This window comes from Capra hircus, chromosome 16 (assembly GCF_001704415.2).
Source record: "Capra hircus breed San Clemente chromosome 16, ASM170441v1, whole genome shotgun sequence".
Classification (NCBI taxonomy): Eukaryota; Metazoa; Chordata; class Mammalia; order Artiodactyla; family Bovidae; genus Capra; species Capra hircus.
The window spans coordinates 41,473,545-41,491,093 of record NC_030823.1 but is presented as its reverse complement, the minus strand read 5'-3'; the positions used below and the strand labels follow the sequence as shown (position 1 = coordinate 41,491,093).

The following is a 17,549-nucleotide window of genomic DNA, read 5'->3' as shown; positions in this document are numbered from 1 at the left end:
GTTTGGGCCTGGCCTTGTTTTGATCTGTTTTCTTGTTTTATTTTCTTCTTTACATTCTATATCCCATTCATACTAATCACAGTCAGTCCTGATTTTTCTTTTTATTTCTGCATTTGTCATAAAATAAAGCAAATTATTCCCGTCTTCAGAAACGATCTAGACTAATTAGTCGTCTCACCCAATAATTAGTTTTTTGTTTCCCTGTCTGTTTTCATGCATTATTGTTAGTTTTTTCCCCTCTTTTTTTAACACCATTACAGATTAAAATGAGCCACATTTGCAGTTGATGGTATCTGTTTTCGGGGGAAGAATGGAGAATTGCAGTACGGAGCGACTTCAAAAGCAGCAATAAACTCAAGGATAAATTAAGGAAATTGAATGAGCCACATTTGGAAGCAGTGTTGAGGCTAATATTCTGTCGCTTAAGGTTAAATTGCAGCCGAGAGAGGTTTCGGAGAATCCGAAATCGGGGAAGCAACTTAACAGGATGCTAGACGTCCTGTGACTCCAAGGTCTTTTCTCAAATGAAGATTTTGTTGCAGCCATGGACAGTGGCAAAAGGCACTCACCTGCAATTATGTCCTCTTCTCCCCCAGGGCTGACAGATGAAGAGATCGATTTGGCTTTCCAGCAGTCAGGCACGGCTGCCGATGAGCCTGCGTCCTTGGGCCCAGCCACACAGGTGGTTCCTGTCCAGCCCCCTCACCTCATTTCGCAGCCATACAGTAAGTCACCTACTCAAGCTCCTGCTTTAACCTTGACTGGGATTCAAAACTCTGGCCAAAGGGTAGTGCTTTACGTCTATCAGACTCAGCAAGCCAGGGGAGACTGGGCGTAGGAGATGGCTCTTGGGTTTTTCTAGAGTGTGACACACCCAGTCCTCTTTTAGATAAACTTTGAAGTATGTGACAAAGGTTTAAGACACAAGAGACAAGAATAAATGAGTTTCTTGTTTTGTTTCAGGTATTTTGGTTTTGAGCAAGAATCTGTAAAAGTATTTATTGGTTCTGTTTTCATTTTCTTATATTAGTTCATTTTGCATGTTGAAGTGTTAGTTGCTCAATAGTGTCTGACTCTTTTTTGACCCCATGGGCTATAGCTCACCAGGCTCCTCTATCTATGGGATTTTCCAGGCAAAAATACTGGAATTGGTTGCCATTGCCTTCTCCAGGGAGTCTTCTGGACACAGGGATTGAACCCGGGTCTCCTGCATTGCAGGCAGATTCTTTACCATCTCAGCCACTAGGGAAGCCCATGTTACTGTTTTGCTAATAAGAACATAAACATCTAATTCATGGATACATTCTTGTTTGGTCACTGAAATAATTTGTCTCCTAGTTTTATCTTTTAAAGTTAATATTAGTAGGTTTAAGCTAGCCCTCCCCACCCCACCCGTCTTCTTCCTTCCTTCCTTCCTTGTCCTGGCTATACCACATGTATTTATATAGTGGCAGTCTGTGAGAGAATTTCAGATTAAATGTGAAGGTCCTTTTTGAATGCAACTTTTAACTGTTACATGAGAACATGACCCATGAGAGGTCTTAGTTGTTGTTAAATGAAAAATGTTTTTAAGAATAAAGATTCTTTAAGCCAGTAATAAATGTACGCTTCCAAAATAGAGGCAGAATCCCATCTTTAAGTCACTTATGAAAAATCTAAAAAGGTTAAAATTGACTCCAGATCAATGGAAAATTGCTCAGTTTTGTGTGAAGACCTCAGCCTTGGATTTGCTGTCTTTCAAAATGCCTCTTCAATAATTTTCTATCTCAGAAGTTTTAATTTTTTCAAAACATGCTTTGAAAGTGTTAGATATCCAATTTTAAAATGCACAATTTCAAATGCCAGACTCGTTTTGATCCCCACCACATGACCTGGAACCACCTTCTGGGCCCCACTTTGCCGTCTTTCCCATAGAGAGGAAGGTGCAGTCATCCGTATAGACAGGACAGGGGCCAGGCAGCGGGTTAGAATCCGCTTTGTGTGTTACAGGTCTCATTTAGACGTTGCCTTTCCTTTGATCCCTGGATAAGGCTGGGCAGTGAGGCCAGGTGCCAGGAACTCCAGTTGGTCTCATCTTTGGTCGCCTGGTCCCGCTCAGACCAGAGAGCCAGTGCAGGTGCCGAGCCTTGTCCCGGGGCCGCCGAGCCTTGTCCCGGGGCCGCCGAGCCTTGTCCCGGGGCCTCCGAGCCAGTGGGGTGCACTCACCAGCTTGGGACTCCATTCTTCCTGGCTAACGTTCTTGTTGATCCATTGTGTTGCCTTGGGTCACTACACACACACTCTGTGTTTCTTTTAAATCAAAGGCTGAATCTCTGCACATTTTCTCCAGTTGTGTCCCTGGGCCCAGGGTTTGGTGGGATTCGTTGAGGATGGGTAGTGGCAGCTGGGGTGCAGAATTCTCTAAGATGCACATCTGTTCTGTTCCAGCTGTTCCCTTCGTGACTTAATACCGAGCCGGTCTCCTGGCTACTTGGTAACTTCTTGCTCAGAACAGATTATTCTGTGAGTCACAGCATTGGCCTAAAACATCATACGTTTGCCTACTTTCAGTGGGCACAAAGGGTTAAAACGATCGCCTCTCTGAGAGGGCCAGAAGAATGGGGGTGGGGGGTGCCATTCAGTCATTTCAGTCACTCTCCTGCCCAGATCTCTCTGAGAAAAAGCATTGCTCCATTTAGGTATTTAGGTAGGAGTATTTTTAAGAGTCTCCCAGCCCTAAAAATAAAATACATCTTCTTAGAGACAGACTCCTTCCTACTTTGACACTAGTATAAAAACAATGGCAATGGTAATTTTGAATACCTGGGGTTTTTAGTTGTCAGTGTTGCGCTTCACTCTTCTTGTACCGTTACCCTGCTCCTCTCAGCTCGGGGGTGACTCTCCCTCTCCACTTCTGTACTTTTGCCAAGAGGTGTCAAAACTGCTCCAAAAAGAAAAAAAAAAAGCTTGATTTTGATTAATATAGAGAAACAAGACTTTGCCTGACTGATAATAAAACTGATAAATGACATTTGAATTACTTGTAGCGGTAATTTATTACATAAAATATCTTTTATTTGACATGCGATTAGTTGCTGGAAGCATCACTCAATCTGACTAGTTTAAACATGCTCTAAAATGAACCCCAGTAAAAACCCAGGCTGTCTGCTGTTGGCGTTATGAAATATACTAATCCTGGAGTCAGGAAAAAAATCTGACTTTAAATATTTAAATGATTAATTGGGTTTATATATTTTTTTTACCTTTCTAACCCCCTTAATTACAAGCAAACTCAGGGGAGTTGCTGAACTAGGTGTGCAGTCTGCATGCTTATCACCGAGGCATTGTCTGAGTCCTGGGAGGGATTTATGCTCTCCATTCATGTGTGTTCCTGCCGATTTTACATCTGGAGCTTGAGCAGCCTTTCCTTCCCATTTCTTGGCTTTTTAAGGACATTCCATCTTTGAGCCCAAGCCTAGAAAATAGGATTTTCTGGGCTCAGCCCCAAAACGCTCACGTCTGGGGGAGGGTGGTTTTTCCAAGACCACCCCTGGGAGCCCAGTGCTCACAGATCGTTACCTCTAGCCCACCCTCCTGCTTGGTGGCAAGTGTCCCACTCAGTTCCTCTTTTGATATCTGTGGTTGACTTTGAGGTGTTAGCAAATGCCAGTATCAGCAAAGAGAACATGGAGACCAGATTGGGACCAGTTCAGGTCGCCAGTGTTTATGAAGCACCTATGGTGAGACTCTTGAGTGTATTTAAAAGACATTGGGAGACTATTTGAGAGTGGGGTAGTTTGACTATACAAGGAAAATGAAATAATAGTATATGTTCCCTGGGAAAGTTGGAAAAGAATATGGAGTTGGTTCTGAGCACAAGTAGAAAGATTTACATCACTTCATGGGAAATTGATGGGGAAACAGTGGTAACAGTGTCAAACTTTATTTTGGGGGGCTCCAAAATCACTGCAGATGGTGACTGCAGCCATGAAATTAAAAGATGCTTACTCCTGGGAAAGAAAGTTATGACCAACCTAGATAGCATATTGAAAAGCAGAGACATTACTTTGCTGACTAAGGTCCATCTAGTCAAGGCTATGGTTTTTCCAGTGGTCGTGTATGAATGTGAGAGTTGGACTGTGAAGAAAGCTGAGCACCGAAGAATTGATGCTTTTGAACTGTGGTGTTGGAGAAGACTCTTGAGAGTCCCTTGGACTGCAAGGAGATCCAGCCAGTCCATCCTAAAGGAGATTAGTTCTGGGTGTTCATTGGAAGGAATGATGCTAAAGCTGAAACTCCAGTACTTTGGCCACCTCATGTGAAGAGTTGACTCATTGGAAAAGACTCTGATGCTGGGAGGGATTGGGGGCAGGAGGAGAAGGGGATGACCGAGGATGAGATGGCTGGATGGCATTACCGACTCTATGGACGTGAGTTTGAGTGAACTCTGGGAGTTGGTGATGGACAGGGAGGCCTGGCGTGCTGCAATTCATGGGGTTGCAAAGAGTCGGACACGACTGAGCGACTGAACTGAACTGAACGGAGAAAGATTTACAGTAGATCACAGACGAGAAGCGCTTCCCCAGTGGCTCAGCAGTAAAGTCTCTGCCTGCAGTGCAGGAGACACAGGTTTGACCCCAGCTGGGGAAGATCCCCTGGAGAAGGTAATGGCAACCCACTCCAGTATTCTTGCCTGGGAAACCCCATGGACAGAGGCATCTGGTGTCGCAGAGAGTCGGACATGACTGAGGGACTAAACAGCAGCAACAACTGTAAGCTCAGTACAGTGTCATGAGAGATTAAAAACGTGATCTTTAAGATTCTTACAGGCTCTCTGAGAGAGATAAGATAAACTGTTAAGAAAAAGATAATAATATAAGACATTGTGATTTAATGCCAAAATTAATTATACAGACAAGAAACTCCACAGGAATACAGAAAAGAGAAAAATTAATATGGGCTCGAGAAGTTGGAGAAGGCTTTGTGGAAGTGATGGGAGGCTGACACCGAGGGGAAGCTTGGTGTCACCTGGTGTGAGAATAAGCCAGTGTTGTCAGGGCTTGAAAGGAAGTCGGGATGTGCTCCGGAGAAGTCAGATCAGGATGCGAGGGGAACACTAACATTCTCTCTTCTCAGTTTGGTTTCTTTTTGTTCAGCTTCAAAGCAGGAGTCAGTGTATGTGTCTGTGCAGAGCCTAACAGCATCCCAAAGGTTAAGTCCTGATAAACGCCTGATTGATTCATTCATTCTAAGCAGACTTTTCTTCTTTCCTCCCAAAGAGACAAGAATCAAGGTAGCTTTGAGATACAGGCACAATCAGTGTAAATTTTATACGATAATAATTTCTCTTAGGCTTAAGTATCCTCCACCCCCCACCTGCTGTCTTTGATAAACAGTTTAGGCTTTTTAAAGACTGCCCTACAGCTTCAGTTGTATCTTCTTAAAATAGGATGTAAATGTCTGAGGTTGGTGAAGGCTTTGACATTTCATTAGGACTCCTGAGAGAGAAAGTGTGTTCTTCCTCAGTCTGTTTTCCCGCTGGCCTGTTTAGTAACAGAAACTTAGCCTTGATTGTCCTGGGTCCCTGAGCGAGCATTTACTGTCAAATGCCTGCTGTGTGCCAGGTGTTGTGTGGGACCCTGGGGATGGGACGATTGAGGCCTGGCTGGTCACTCCCTCTAGCCCTTGTGTCCAGTAGGAAAGGCAGTTAGGGGAACACAGCAGAGCTGTGAGGCCAGCCCAGGGAGGGCTGGTGGGATGGACAAGGTGAAGGGCTCTTCAGAGAGTGGGAGGGGCCTAACTGGACCTGGGGCATGGATGGCTGCCCTGACTAGACGGGATGGACCTGAGCGTCCAACCTAAAGCGAAGCCACGTGGACGTGAACCCAAGTGATGGTCAGAGTGGCTGCACCATGGGATGGGAGTATCAGAAGAGACGACTCAAGAAGAAGGTGACAGCCGGGTCATCACCCTGACGGAGGACAGTCAAAATCACACGGACTTCGTACTTGGAAATCCACCATCTAATTATTCATGAGGCCGTGTTACCCTTTTGACCATGTAATTCTTAGACTGATATTAAAATCATGTATACCATCTGAACAGGTGCTGCATGGGGAATTAGAGAAGACACCCTTGGGTTGTGCTGAATGGGGCAGGTGTAACTCCCTTTCAAATGCCTCCATCCTGACTAGGCATGGGGCGCCCCTTGCCTCTGTCAGTCCCCTGCTTGCCACCACATGGCCCTGAAAACGTTTCCTCACTCCTGATTAAGCTGTGAGTTCCTTGTGTTCAGAGGGTTTTCTTTTTGTTTTTAATCTATGGCCTGAGGCTCTGACTTAGCAGGTGTTCTAGAAACACTTGTTAAATGAATAAATGGTGGTGGACATGTGCTTGAGAATTGAAAAGTGCCAGGTGATGCCCTCAACTTAAGGTGGGGGGCCGGGTGTGCTGCCCAGGTAGCCAGTCATTGAGGCTTCCTGCGTCCTCCGGGCCAATAGCTGCAGAAGTAGGGGACAGGCATTGCTAACCCATGCCATCTTATATGGTATGAATGGTAAGAGCTTTCGGGATTTAAGAACAAAGGAAACCCCCAGGTGCTGGTCTCAGGCCGGGCCTTAGGGAGGAGACAGATCCCGGGAGGCACTCAGAAGTGGGGATGGGGGCGGTGGGAGTGGATCTAGCAGAGACTGTAAATGGAGGCACTATGGACAGCCTCCCTGTTCCCACCCAGAAATAAAAGGGCAGGACTCTGTTTCTCCCTCGTCCATGTCTCTGTCAGTTTAGCACACAGATTTCACCTTCTATACTACAGAAAAGTTACTGGTTTGCTGATAGAGGAAGCATTTCTCTGATTGTGAGGAAACTGTTTTTCTTCTTTTGTCCCTGTGACTGGTTGAGAATAGCAGCTCCTCAAGGGCCAGCACCTGTCTGTTTTCCTTGCTTTGTGTTGTGCTTGGTGTGGTGCCTTGTGGGTGCTGAGGAAACACCACGTGTGGTTATTGAAAACCTTAAACTATCGAGTGGAGAAATCCTCTCCTTAGATTTCTTAGACCACTGGCAGAGTGATTGGTGCTGGAGGTAGCGAGGATCATGGCTGTGCTAACAGTGCAGCCTGTGTTAGTTGTATAAGATTCTGCAACGAATAAGAGTGGTTTGAACAAAACAAAAGCCTCTTTCTCTAAGTAAACATAGGCAGTCAAGGCTGCTGCTCGGGCTCAGTGGTCCTCAGGGACCCTGGCATTGCTCACACCTGGCGGTCATGCAGCTTGTACTCCAGTGTGACTGCTGCAGCACCAGCTGTCCCCTCTGCTCTCCAACAACAAGAATGGGGAGAAGGAAGGAAAAGGGCAAGTCACCTTCTAAGGACACTTCCTGGAAGTCACCAACATACCTTCCGTCTGGTCCCCAGTGGCTGGAAGTCCGCCTTGCAGCCATGCCTTTCTGCATGAAGTCTGAGAAATGCAGTCCTTATCCTGCTGGGCGTGTTCTCAGTGTTCATATCCCATAGAAAGGTTGCTGCTATTGCTGCTAAGTCACTTCAGTCGTGTCCGACTCTGTGCGACCCCATAGATGGGGACCCACCAGGCTCCCCCGTCCCTGGGATTCTCCAGGCAAGAACACTGGAGTGGGTTGCCATTTCCTTCTCCAGTGCATGAGTGAAAAGTGAAAGTGAAGTCGCTCAGTCGTGTCTGACTCTTAGCGACCCCATGGACTGCAGTCCACCAGGCTCCTCCATCCATGGGATTTTCCAGGCAAGAGTACTGGAGTGGGGTGCCATTGCCTTCTCCTTAGAAAGGTTGAGTTGGAATCAATACTAAGTTCAGGATAATGGTTACTTCTGAGTGGAGAAGATGTGGCTAATTTCTGTGGTGTTTGGAAAGTTTTAACTGGTCAAGTAGGTGGGTTTAGGATTGCTAATCTTACTATCAGGTTTCATAACTTATCTAAATATTGTAGTCTTTTATATGTGTCAAATATACAGGGTGCATTAAAAAAGTTGATTTAGAACTCTCACCTCTTGCTTCTTCCTTTGATGTCAGCTGTTCACTGAGCAGAGAGAGAACTTAGAGTCCACCCTGCTGGGTATTGTTTCAGTCACTGCTGACTTCCTTTAGTTTTCTGTTTTAAAAAGCAAACACCCTCTTCCAACAATATGAGACAACTCTACTCATGGATGTCACCAGATGGTCAATATGAAATCAGGTTGATTATATTCTTTGCAGCTGAAGATGGAGAAGCTCTATACAATCAGCAAAAAAGAGACCAGGAGTTGACTGTGGCTCAATGAAATCCTTATTGCAGAATTCAGACTTAAATTGAAGAAAGTAGGGGAAACCATTCGGAGAAGGCAATGGCACCCCACTTCAGTACTCTTGCCTGGAAAATCCCATGGACATGGGATTTTTAAAACCATGGAGGAGCCTGGTAGGCTGCAGTCCATGGGGTCACAAAGAGTCGGACACGACTGAGCTACTTCACTTTCACTGTTCACTTTCATGCATTGGAGAGGGGAATGGCAACCTACTCCAGTGTTCTTGCCTGGAGAATCCCAGGGACAGCGGAGCATGGTGGGCCATCTATGGGGTCGCACAGAGTAGGACACGACTGAAGGGACTTAGCAGCAGCAGCAGGGAAAAGCATTAGGCCATTCAGGTGACCTAAATCAAATTCCTTGTGTTATACAGTGGAAGTGACAGACAGATTCAAGGGATTAGATCTGATAGAACGCCTGAAGAACTATGGACAGAGGTTTGTAACATTGTACAGAAGGCAGTAATCAAAACCATCCCCAAGAAAAAGAAAGGCAAAATGGTTCTCTGAGGAGGCCTTACAAATAGCAGAGAAAAGAAAAGAAGCTAAAGATAGGGAGAAAAGGAAAGATATATCCATCTGAATGCAGAGTTCCAAAGAATAGCAAAGAGAGATAAAAAGCCTTCCTAAGTGATCAGTGCAAAGAAGTAGAGGAAAACAATAGAATGAGAAAGACTAGAGATCTCTTCAAGAAAATTAGAGATACCAAGGGACCATTTCATGCAAAGATGGGCACAATAAAGGACTGAAGCAGTGTGGACCTAACAGAGCAGAAGGTATTAAGAAGAGTTGACAAGAATACACAGAAGAACTATACAAAAAAAATCTTATTGACTTGTATAACCACGATGGTTTGGCTACCCACCTAGAGTCAGACATCCTGGAGTGCGAAAACATGTGAGCCTTAGGAAGCTTTACTACGAACAAAGCTAGTGGAGGTGATGAAATTCCAGCTGAGCTATTTCAAATCCTAAAAGATGATGCTGTTAAAGTGCTGCACTCAATATGCCAACAAATTTGGAAAACTCAGCAGTGGCCACAGGCCTGGAAAAGGTCAGTTTTCATTCCAGTCCCAAAGACGGGCAATGCCAAAGAATGTTCAAACTACTGCACAATTGCACTCATCTCACATGCTACCAGAGTAATGCTCAAAATCCTCCAAACCTGGCTTCAACAGTACATGAACTGAGAACTTCCAGATGTACAAGCTGGATTTGGAAAAGACAGAGGAACCAGAGATCAAATTGCCAACATCCACTGGATCATAGAAAAAGCAAGAGAATTCCAGAAAAACATCTACTTCTGCTTTATTGACTACATTAAAGCCTTTGGCTTGTGTGGATCACAACAAACTGTGGAAGATTCTTAAATAATTGGGAATACCAGATCACCTTACCTGCCTCTTGAGAAACCTGTATGCAGGTCAAGAAGCAACAGTTAGAACCAAACATGGAACAATGGACTGGTTCCAAATTGGGAAAGGAGTATGTCAAGGCTGTATATTGTCACCCTGCTTATTTAACTTATATGCAGAGTACATAATACAAAATGCTGGGCTGGATGAAGCACAAACTGGAATCAAGATTGCTGGAAGAAATATCAGTAATCTCAGATAGGCAAATAACAACGTCCTCATGGTGGAAGGCGAAGAGGAACTAAAGAGCCTCTTGATAAAGCTGAAAGAGGAGAGTGAAAAAAACTGGCTTAAAACTCAGCATTCAAAGAATTAAGGTCATGTCATCCAGTCCCATCACTCCATGGCAAATAGATGAGGAAACAATGGAAGCAGTGAGAGTCTTTATTTTGGGGGGCTCCAAAATCACTGCAGGTGATGACTGCAGCCATGCAATTAGATGGTTGCTCCTTGGGAGAAAAGCAAAGACAAACTTAGTATATTAAAAAGCAGAGACATTACTTTGCCAACAAAGGTCTGTATAGTCAAAGCTGTGGTTTTTCCAGTAGTCTTTTATTGGTGTGAGAGTTGGACCATAAAGAAGGCTGATCGCCGAAGAATTGTGGCTTTTGAGCTGTGGTGTTGGAGGAGACTCTTGAGAGTCCCTTGGTCTACAAGAAGATCAATGCTTAAGGAAATCAACCCTGAATATTCATTGGAAGGACTGATGCTGAAGCTCCAATACTTTGTCCACCTGATGCGAAGGACTGACTCATTGGAAAAGACCATGATGCTGGGAATGATTGAAGGCAGGAGAAGGGGACAACAGAGGACTAGATGGTTGGTTGGCATCACTGACTCAATGGACATGAGTTTGAGCAAGCTCTGGGAGATGGTGAAGGACAGGGAAGTCTGGCATGCTGCCTTCCATGGGGTTGCAAAGAGTTGGACACAACTGAGTGACTGAGTAACAGTTCTTTAAAAAAAAAAAATTTCTGAACAGACTTTAAAAGACAACTTTATTGAGATGTGGGGCTTCCCAGGTGGTGCTAGTGGTAAAGAATCCACCTGCCAATGCAGAGGACGTAAGAGATGGGTTTGACCCCTGGGTCAGGAAGATCCCCTAGAGGAGGGCATGGCAACCCACTCCAGTACTTTTACGTGGAGAATCCCATGGACAGAGGAGCCTGACACACGATGGTCCATGCAGTAACAACTGAAGCAACTTAGCACACATAGTGAGGTATGTTTTACATAAAATAATGCACCCATTTTCATTGTACAGTTTGAGTTTTGACGAGTGTACACTTCCCTGTGGCTGTCATGATCACTTTGTGGAGCATTTCTGGTACCCCAGATGATTCCCCATGGCCTGTTCCCATGCAGCACATCCTGTCCTAACTCTGGGGGAACCCCTGGTCTGCTTTCTGTTGCCGCCCATTAGACTCCTTTTTCTAGTTTTGTATGAAGAAAATCATATCTTATGTCCTCTCTCATGTCTGATTTCTTTCACTCAGCATCATGTATTTGAGATCCATCTAGATTGTTGAACAGATCAGAAATTCCCTCCTTTCTCACAGAGGCGTGTCCCATGGTAAGGACGCTCTGTGGTTTGTGTGTCCATTTACCCATCGATGGACTTCAGGCTTTGGACTGTTTTCAGAGTTGAGCTGTTAGGAGTAAAGCTCTTTTAAACATTCGTGTACAGGTCTTCATATGTTTTTGTTTCTCTTGTGTAAATGTCTGGGAGTGGAATTACTAGGTCATAGGTTAAGTGTAAGTTTCACTTTATAAGAAATTGCCAAACTGTTTTTCAGAGTGGTTGTACTGTTTTTTATTCCCATCTGCAGTGTACAGGCCCTAGTTATTACATATCCTCACTAACAGTTGATATTTTCCGTCTTTTTAATTTTAGCAACTTTTCATGTGTATGTAGTGGAAACTCATAGTGGTTTGAGTTTACATTTCTGTGAGGACTAACAACGTGAGCATCTTTTTATGTGCTTGTCCATTTACATATCTTTTTTTGTCAAGTGACTGTTCCAATCTTTATCCATTTTAAATTATCTTATTATTGGGTTGGAAGAGTTCCTGTATATTCTGCATTCAAGTTCCTTGTCAGATATATGCATGGTTAGTATTTCCTCCCCGTCTGTGGCTAGATTTTTCTTTTGCTTTTGCTTTACGTTGCCTTTTGAAAAACAAGCAATTTAAAATGTGATGACATTCATCTTTTTTCTTCCCCCAACAATTCATGATTTTTGTGTCCTAGCTATGAAGCCTTTGATTACCCCAAGGTTAGAAAGATTTTCTCCTGTGTATTCTTCTTGAAGTTTCATTGTTTTTGCTTTTCTGTTGAGATTGTGATTCACTCTCAGTTAATTTTTGTGTGTGTGTAATGTGAAGGTCAAGGTTCATGTTTTCCTGATGGCTATCCTGTTGTGTCACCACCAGAGGTTGAAAACATTGTCCTGTCCCTGTTGAGTTATGTGTCCCTTTATCAAAACGCAGTTGTTTATATATTCATTGGTCGATTTATAGCCTTACTTAAAATTTTCTAAGTGGTTGAGGTATATTTTACATATTATTAAACTCCCATTTCAAGTGTCCAATTCAGTGATTTAGGAACTTCACGAAGCAATATATATCAGCCATATATATCAGAACACTTTGATCCCCCAGATAAGCTCCTTTGTGCCCATTTACTGTTACTCTCGCCTTCAGCCCCAGGTGACCACTCACCTACTTTCCACCACTTTCAGTTTACCTTTGCTGAACATGTCAGGTAAACAAAATCAAACAGAAGGCGATCCCTTGTATGTGCCTTCCTTCTTTCAGCTGGCATATTTTTGAGATTCTTCATGTGATAGTATGTAGCACTGTTTCATCCTTCCTGTTTCTAAACAGTATTCCATTGTACAGCTGGACCACATTTTGTCCATCAGTTCACCAGTTGGTGGGCCTTTAGGCTGTTTCCAGTTTCGGCTATAGGACTCTTGATGCTGAGGATGTGTGTGGACGTCCATTCTCATCCCCCCTGGGTGACCATCTAGGAGTATGATTGCTTGGTCATACGGCAGTCTAATGTTTCTGGATTCTTAATTTTTTTTCCCAATCAGCTTCTTGAAGTATAATTTATACACAATATAATTAATCCATTTCAAGTGTACATTTGATGAGTTGTACATACCGTAACTCAATTAACTCATGTAACCGACACTAAGTTTCATGTGAAACTATAACTAAACACTAAAATTTCATGTAAATGGGCTTGTACAGCACAGTCTTTTGTGTCGTAACATAACGCTTTTGAGATTGATCTAGGTAATTAATACTTTAGGCTTTGTGAGCTACACCTTTCTGTCACATATACCATTCCCCCCTCATCCTTTAAAAATATGAAAACTGTTCTGAACTCACAGCTGAACAAAAGCACAATGACATGGGACTTGGCGAGCTTGCCAGGGTTTGCTGACTCCTATGACTCCGCTGTATGGTTGTTTCACAGCTTGTTTATCCACTAACTGTTGCTGCCTGTTTGGATTGTTGCCCGTTTAGGGCTATATGAATAACGCTTCCATGACATTCACGTGCAAGAAGTCTGTGTGTGCACAGATATTTCCTTTCTTTTAAGTAAATACCTAGGGGTGGAACGCCTTAGTCACATGCTGGATGTATGCTTAACTTTGTACAGTATTGTTAAAACTATTTTCCAAAGTGGTTGTGCCATTCTCCATTCCCATCAGCAAGGTGTGAGAATTTCAGTAGTTCCACATCCTTGTCAACACTTGGTATTCTCAGTTTTTTAAGTTTAACCTTTCTAACATTTAGGTAATAGAATCTCATTATAATTTTGTGTTTCTCTAATGACTGATGATGTCAGGCATATTGTCATGTGCTTAATGGCCATTCATGTCTTTTTTGTCAAGTGTCTATTCCAATCTACTGCCCAGTCTTTTTTTAAAAAAAATCACCTTGTTTGTCTTTTTTATTGAGTTGCAAAAGCTCTTTGTATATTTTAGTTACAGGTCCTTGATCATATATATGTTTTGCAGATGTTTTCTTCCAGCCTACAGAGATATATTCTTGACAGGGCCTTTTGAAAAGCAAAAGTTAATTTTTCTTTCTTTTTTTTTTTTTTTAATTTTTGGCCACACCATGTGGCATACTGGATCTTAGTTCTCAGACCAGGGATCAAACCCCTGCAGCAGAAATGCAGAGTATGAACCACTTGATGCCAAGGAAGTCCCCAAAAGTTTAACATTTTTATGATGTCCATTTTATCTTTTTCTTTTTCTTTATGGTTCATGCTTTTTGTATTTAAGATATCTTTGTCTACCCCAAGGTTGCGAAGCTCTTCTCCTATTTTTTTTGTTTTCTTACTGAAGCACTATAGTTTTTGCTTTTGGGTTTAGGTACATGATCTGTTTTGAGTTAACTTTTATGTATGGTGTAAGGAAAGGGTCAAGGTTCATTTTTACCCCTCCTATGGATATCCAGTTGTCCCAGCACAATTGTTGTGAAGATTATTCTTTTCCATAGAACTACCTTGGCGTCTTTGTCAAAAATCAGTTTACTGTTCAAGTATGAGTCTGTTTCTGGACTCTTCTAAATTCTTCCCGTTTAATTAGCGCTCGTATTTTTAAATCTGTGGGTGAGGTTGCGGATGTGCCTCTCAGTGTCCTTCCTGCCTAAAGATGACACTGCTGATAGCGTTGCAGCCCATGAGAAGTGGGAAGGATCGTCTTTCACAGGACACTCATGCGGAGACAGGCCTTGGATGTCCAGGTGTGACTGCTCTTGAGCTGCTGTAGTGCCCTCAGCCTTCCAGGCTGCCCAGGTGCTTCTGCTCAGAGCCGAGCTGCTCTGTTTCAGTCGCTGTGCTCTGGGTCAGTTTGTCTTTCGGGCCGCTGCCAGCCGTCCTCAGCTCAGCCTGTGGTGCCGTTCAGCTGGTCATCTGTCTCCCTGTGCCTTTAGCCTGCCAATCCTTGGCTGTAACAAGCACTGATTTGGCAGACTGGCTTTATTCCAGGACCTCGCTGTGGATGAGCCTGTCTTATCATTTAATTTTCAGGGTGCCTTGCGAGCAGAACTGATGAGATGATTTAAGAAGCTAGATCCACCACTGTATAGTCATGGCTCCAGCCTTGGTGAGCCACGAGTTAGGGTTGGGGACCACAGCTAGACTTGCCCAGTGCCTGCCACTGCCCAGCCCTGTGCTCAGGTCACCAGTCTCCCCAGGGACTTGATAGATAGCGCCTCCATGTTGTCAGCCAGCGCAGCCCTGGATACAGATTGTCTCGGCAAGATAGCTTCATGACAGCTTTTGGCTCTCTTTTGTTGATACCTCTTTACTGGATCATGGGATTTCTGTGGTGTCCGTGGGTCTCTGGCTCAGTGGTTTCAAGCTCAACGTTGCTGTGTTGTGCGCGTGATTCCTGCCCTGCGCATGTTCTTATGTGATGATGTCTGTTCTCGCCTGCAGGTGACAATCTCTTGGTAGATTGAGATACAGCTAAAGGAGCTGAGTAACGTTGGCTTAGGTGGTATTCAGTGAAGGGTTAGGGAGCCTTGGGGTGCAGCCCTCCTGCCCCTGACCCAGCTGCCATACGCTATGGATTCACCCACAACCTGAGCCTCTGGGCAGGCGGCCCCCAGGGACACTGTCTGAGTTCAGGCCAGTTGATGGAATCTTCGGGAGGGTAGGAAGGCTTTGAGTTTCAAAGAGCTCAACCTCTGACCTTGTTGCAGCCTCAGACATGAAGGTGGTCCTGGAAATGCTCAGTTGTGCAGGATGAAAAATGCTGCCACCATCAACTATCTTCATCCCTGGCAGAGGCCAGCCTGCGAGGTGTTGGTAAAGCCCTGGGCCTCTTGGGCAAGCTGGCAGGTCTCGCCTGTTGGGCGAATGCTGGAGACAGAATCTGAATGATAGTAAAAATACCATTGTCCCTGGGTTCTTTAAATACGGCAAAGCTCTCCACCTTCAGTCAAATGGCCTGCACTTGGAATGAAGAGAAAGCTGTCCTTTGGGAGACCCATCTGGTGGGTGGTGTGGAAGCTCCCTGCCTGCTTGGCCAGGGTCTGCCTTGTTTGTAGGTGGGCATCGTGTCAGCCTGGAGGCACTGAAGCTGTTGGAAGAGCTTGTTCATTCCACTTCCCTTACTTCTGAGCTGGAGCAGATAAGCAACTGGCCTTGTGTTCTGCCCTTAACTATATTTTCTGGACATTTGGGAACATAGTGACAAGAAGCTGTATGTAGCTCCCAGGTGCCCTGGGCTCCCTCACTGGGGTTCACACTGGGCTTGGAAACGATTGGCCCCAGGGTGGGCAGCACGAGGGCTCCAGGTGGTTATGGCTGTGGGTGTGGGCCAGTGTGGCATCAGGCTACGTGCCTTCTCCCTACCCTGGTCTGTACCTTTGAAAGATGTGCAGTGGAAGAAGAGTTATCTCCTTTTTAGTTTTCCTCTTTTTTCATTTTGCCACAAGACAGGATTGTATCACACATCTCCAAAACGAGTAAAATGGCATTTCAGCTTCTTGTCTTTATAGACTCTCTGAACTTTAGGAAAGATCATTCTGGTCCCTTTTCATTAATAATGAAAACCAGGGGGCAATAAAATGTTCTTAACGCGAGCACGGCAGAAACAAGGAGCAGTGCGGGGGTGAAGGTGCGGCCGGCAGGGAGCCACAGGTGTCTCCTGTGCTCCAGGAGGTCGCACTCTGCAGAAGGGGGAGCAGCTATAAGAGGGGTCCTCATTCTCAGACCCCTGACCCACCAGCGTCTGCTCAGCCTGGGTTCCAGTACCCATAATGAGAGGCATGACCTGAGTGTTTGCAGGAAAGAAGGATGCTGCAAACTTGGGGTTCTTGTCCAGTGCTCAGCCCAGGTGCAGCTGTGTTCTTATAAGATGTTTAGTGGGCATTTGAGAAATCACTGGGGATAGAATGTTCTAGACATGTGCCCACTTGGAATACATTCTCTGGGGTTTGGGGAGCACTGATGGATGTTCTAGGGGTGGATTGAAGCCCCACGGAACAGTGACTCTTTTGAGAAGTGGCACGGTTACTCTGTCTTCACTGTTTCCTCCTAAAAACGAGCTTGCACTGGATTTTGGAACCAAGACACTCAGAACAGAGCAGGCTGGGAAGAGATAGATGCCTGCATGGAACTCGGAGCTTCTCAAGGTCACGGTGAAAGGTCTGCCTCGATGATCTCAAGAGTTTTCCGTTTCACGACAGCTGTGGCTTATCTGAGTTGCTCCACATCAGAGGAGGGTGTTCTGTGCAGGTCAGAGCAGGAGGGCGCCCTTCTGGAGACAGTGTGTAGACGTGATCCTGAATGTCACTACTCAACCCTGGAGGGGAGGAGGGAGTCCTGGCTCGCCATGACCCAAACTGCTGAGTCTATAGAAGAGGAGATGGGTAAGTTTATGTAAACAGGAAAACACTGCATGCCACAAAAGCAGACCAGAAGCAGAGTCAAAAGAAAAATATACTAGGGAAAATTTTGACAACTTCTGTCACAGACAAAGGGCTCATTTCCTTGTTGTATAAGAAGGTTCCATGAATTGATGAAGGAAATTAATAAAGAAATGGAGTAGAAAAGTAGGGAGCATTCAGTTACCAAAATGGAGATGCAGATGAAAAGATGCTCACTCCTCATTTGTAATAAGATAGATGCAAATTAAAGCTAGAGTGAAGTAGTGGTTTTTTCTTTCCTTTTTTTTTTTTTTTTTGCCTTAGTATTAGCAGAAATCTATGTGTGTGATTAACCCATTATGTTGGGGTGGCTGTGAATGAACTGGTTCAAACCCCAGGGAGCACAGTTTGGCAGGCTGTCTCACAACTGCTGGTACCTCTG

The 17,549-nt window shown here is 44.6% G+C and overlaps 1 protein-coding gene across 2 annotated transcripts in view; it reads left to right on the top strand.

Moving 5' to 3' along the window:
• Positions 1–17,549, top strand: part of PEX14 (peroxisomal biogenesis factor 14) — a 142,037-nt gene that overhangs the window by 109,081 nt on the left and 15,407 nt on the right. For both annotated transcript variants that reach the window (XM_018060359.1, XM_018060358.1), the window contains exon 4: positions 597–725. In XM_018060359.1, the coding sequence (XP_017915848.1) occupies positions 597–725 (129 nt within the window). The remainder of the gene's footprint in view (positions 1–596; positions 726–17,549) is intronic.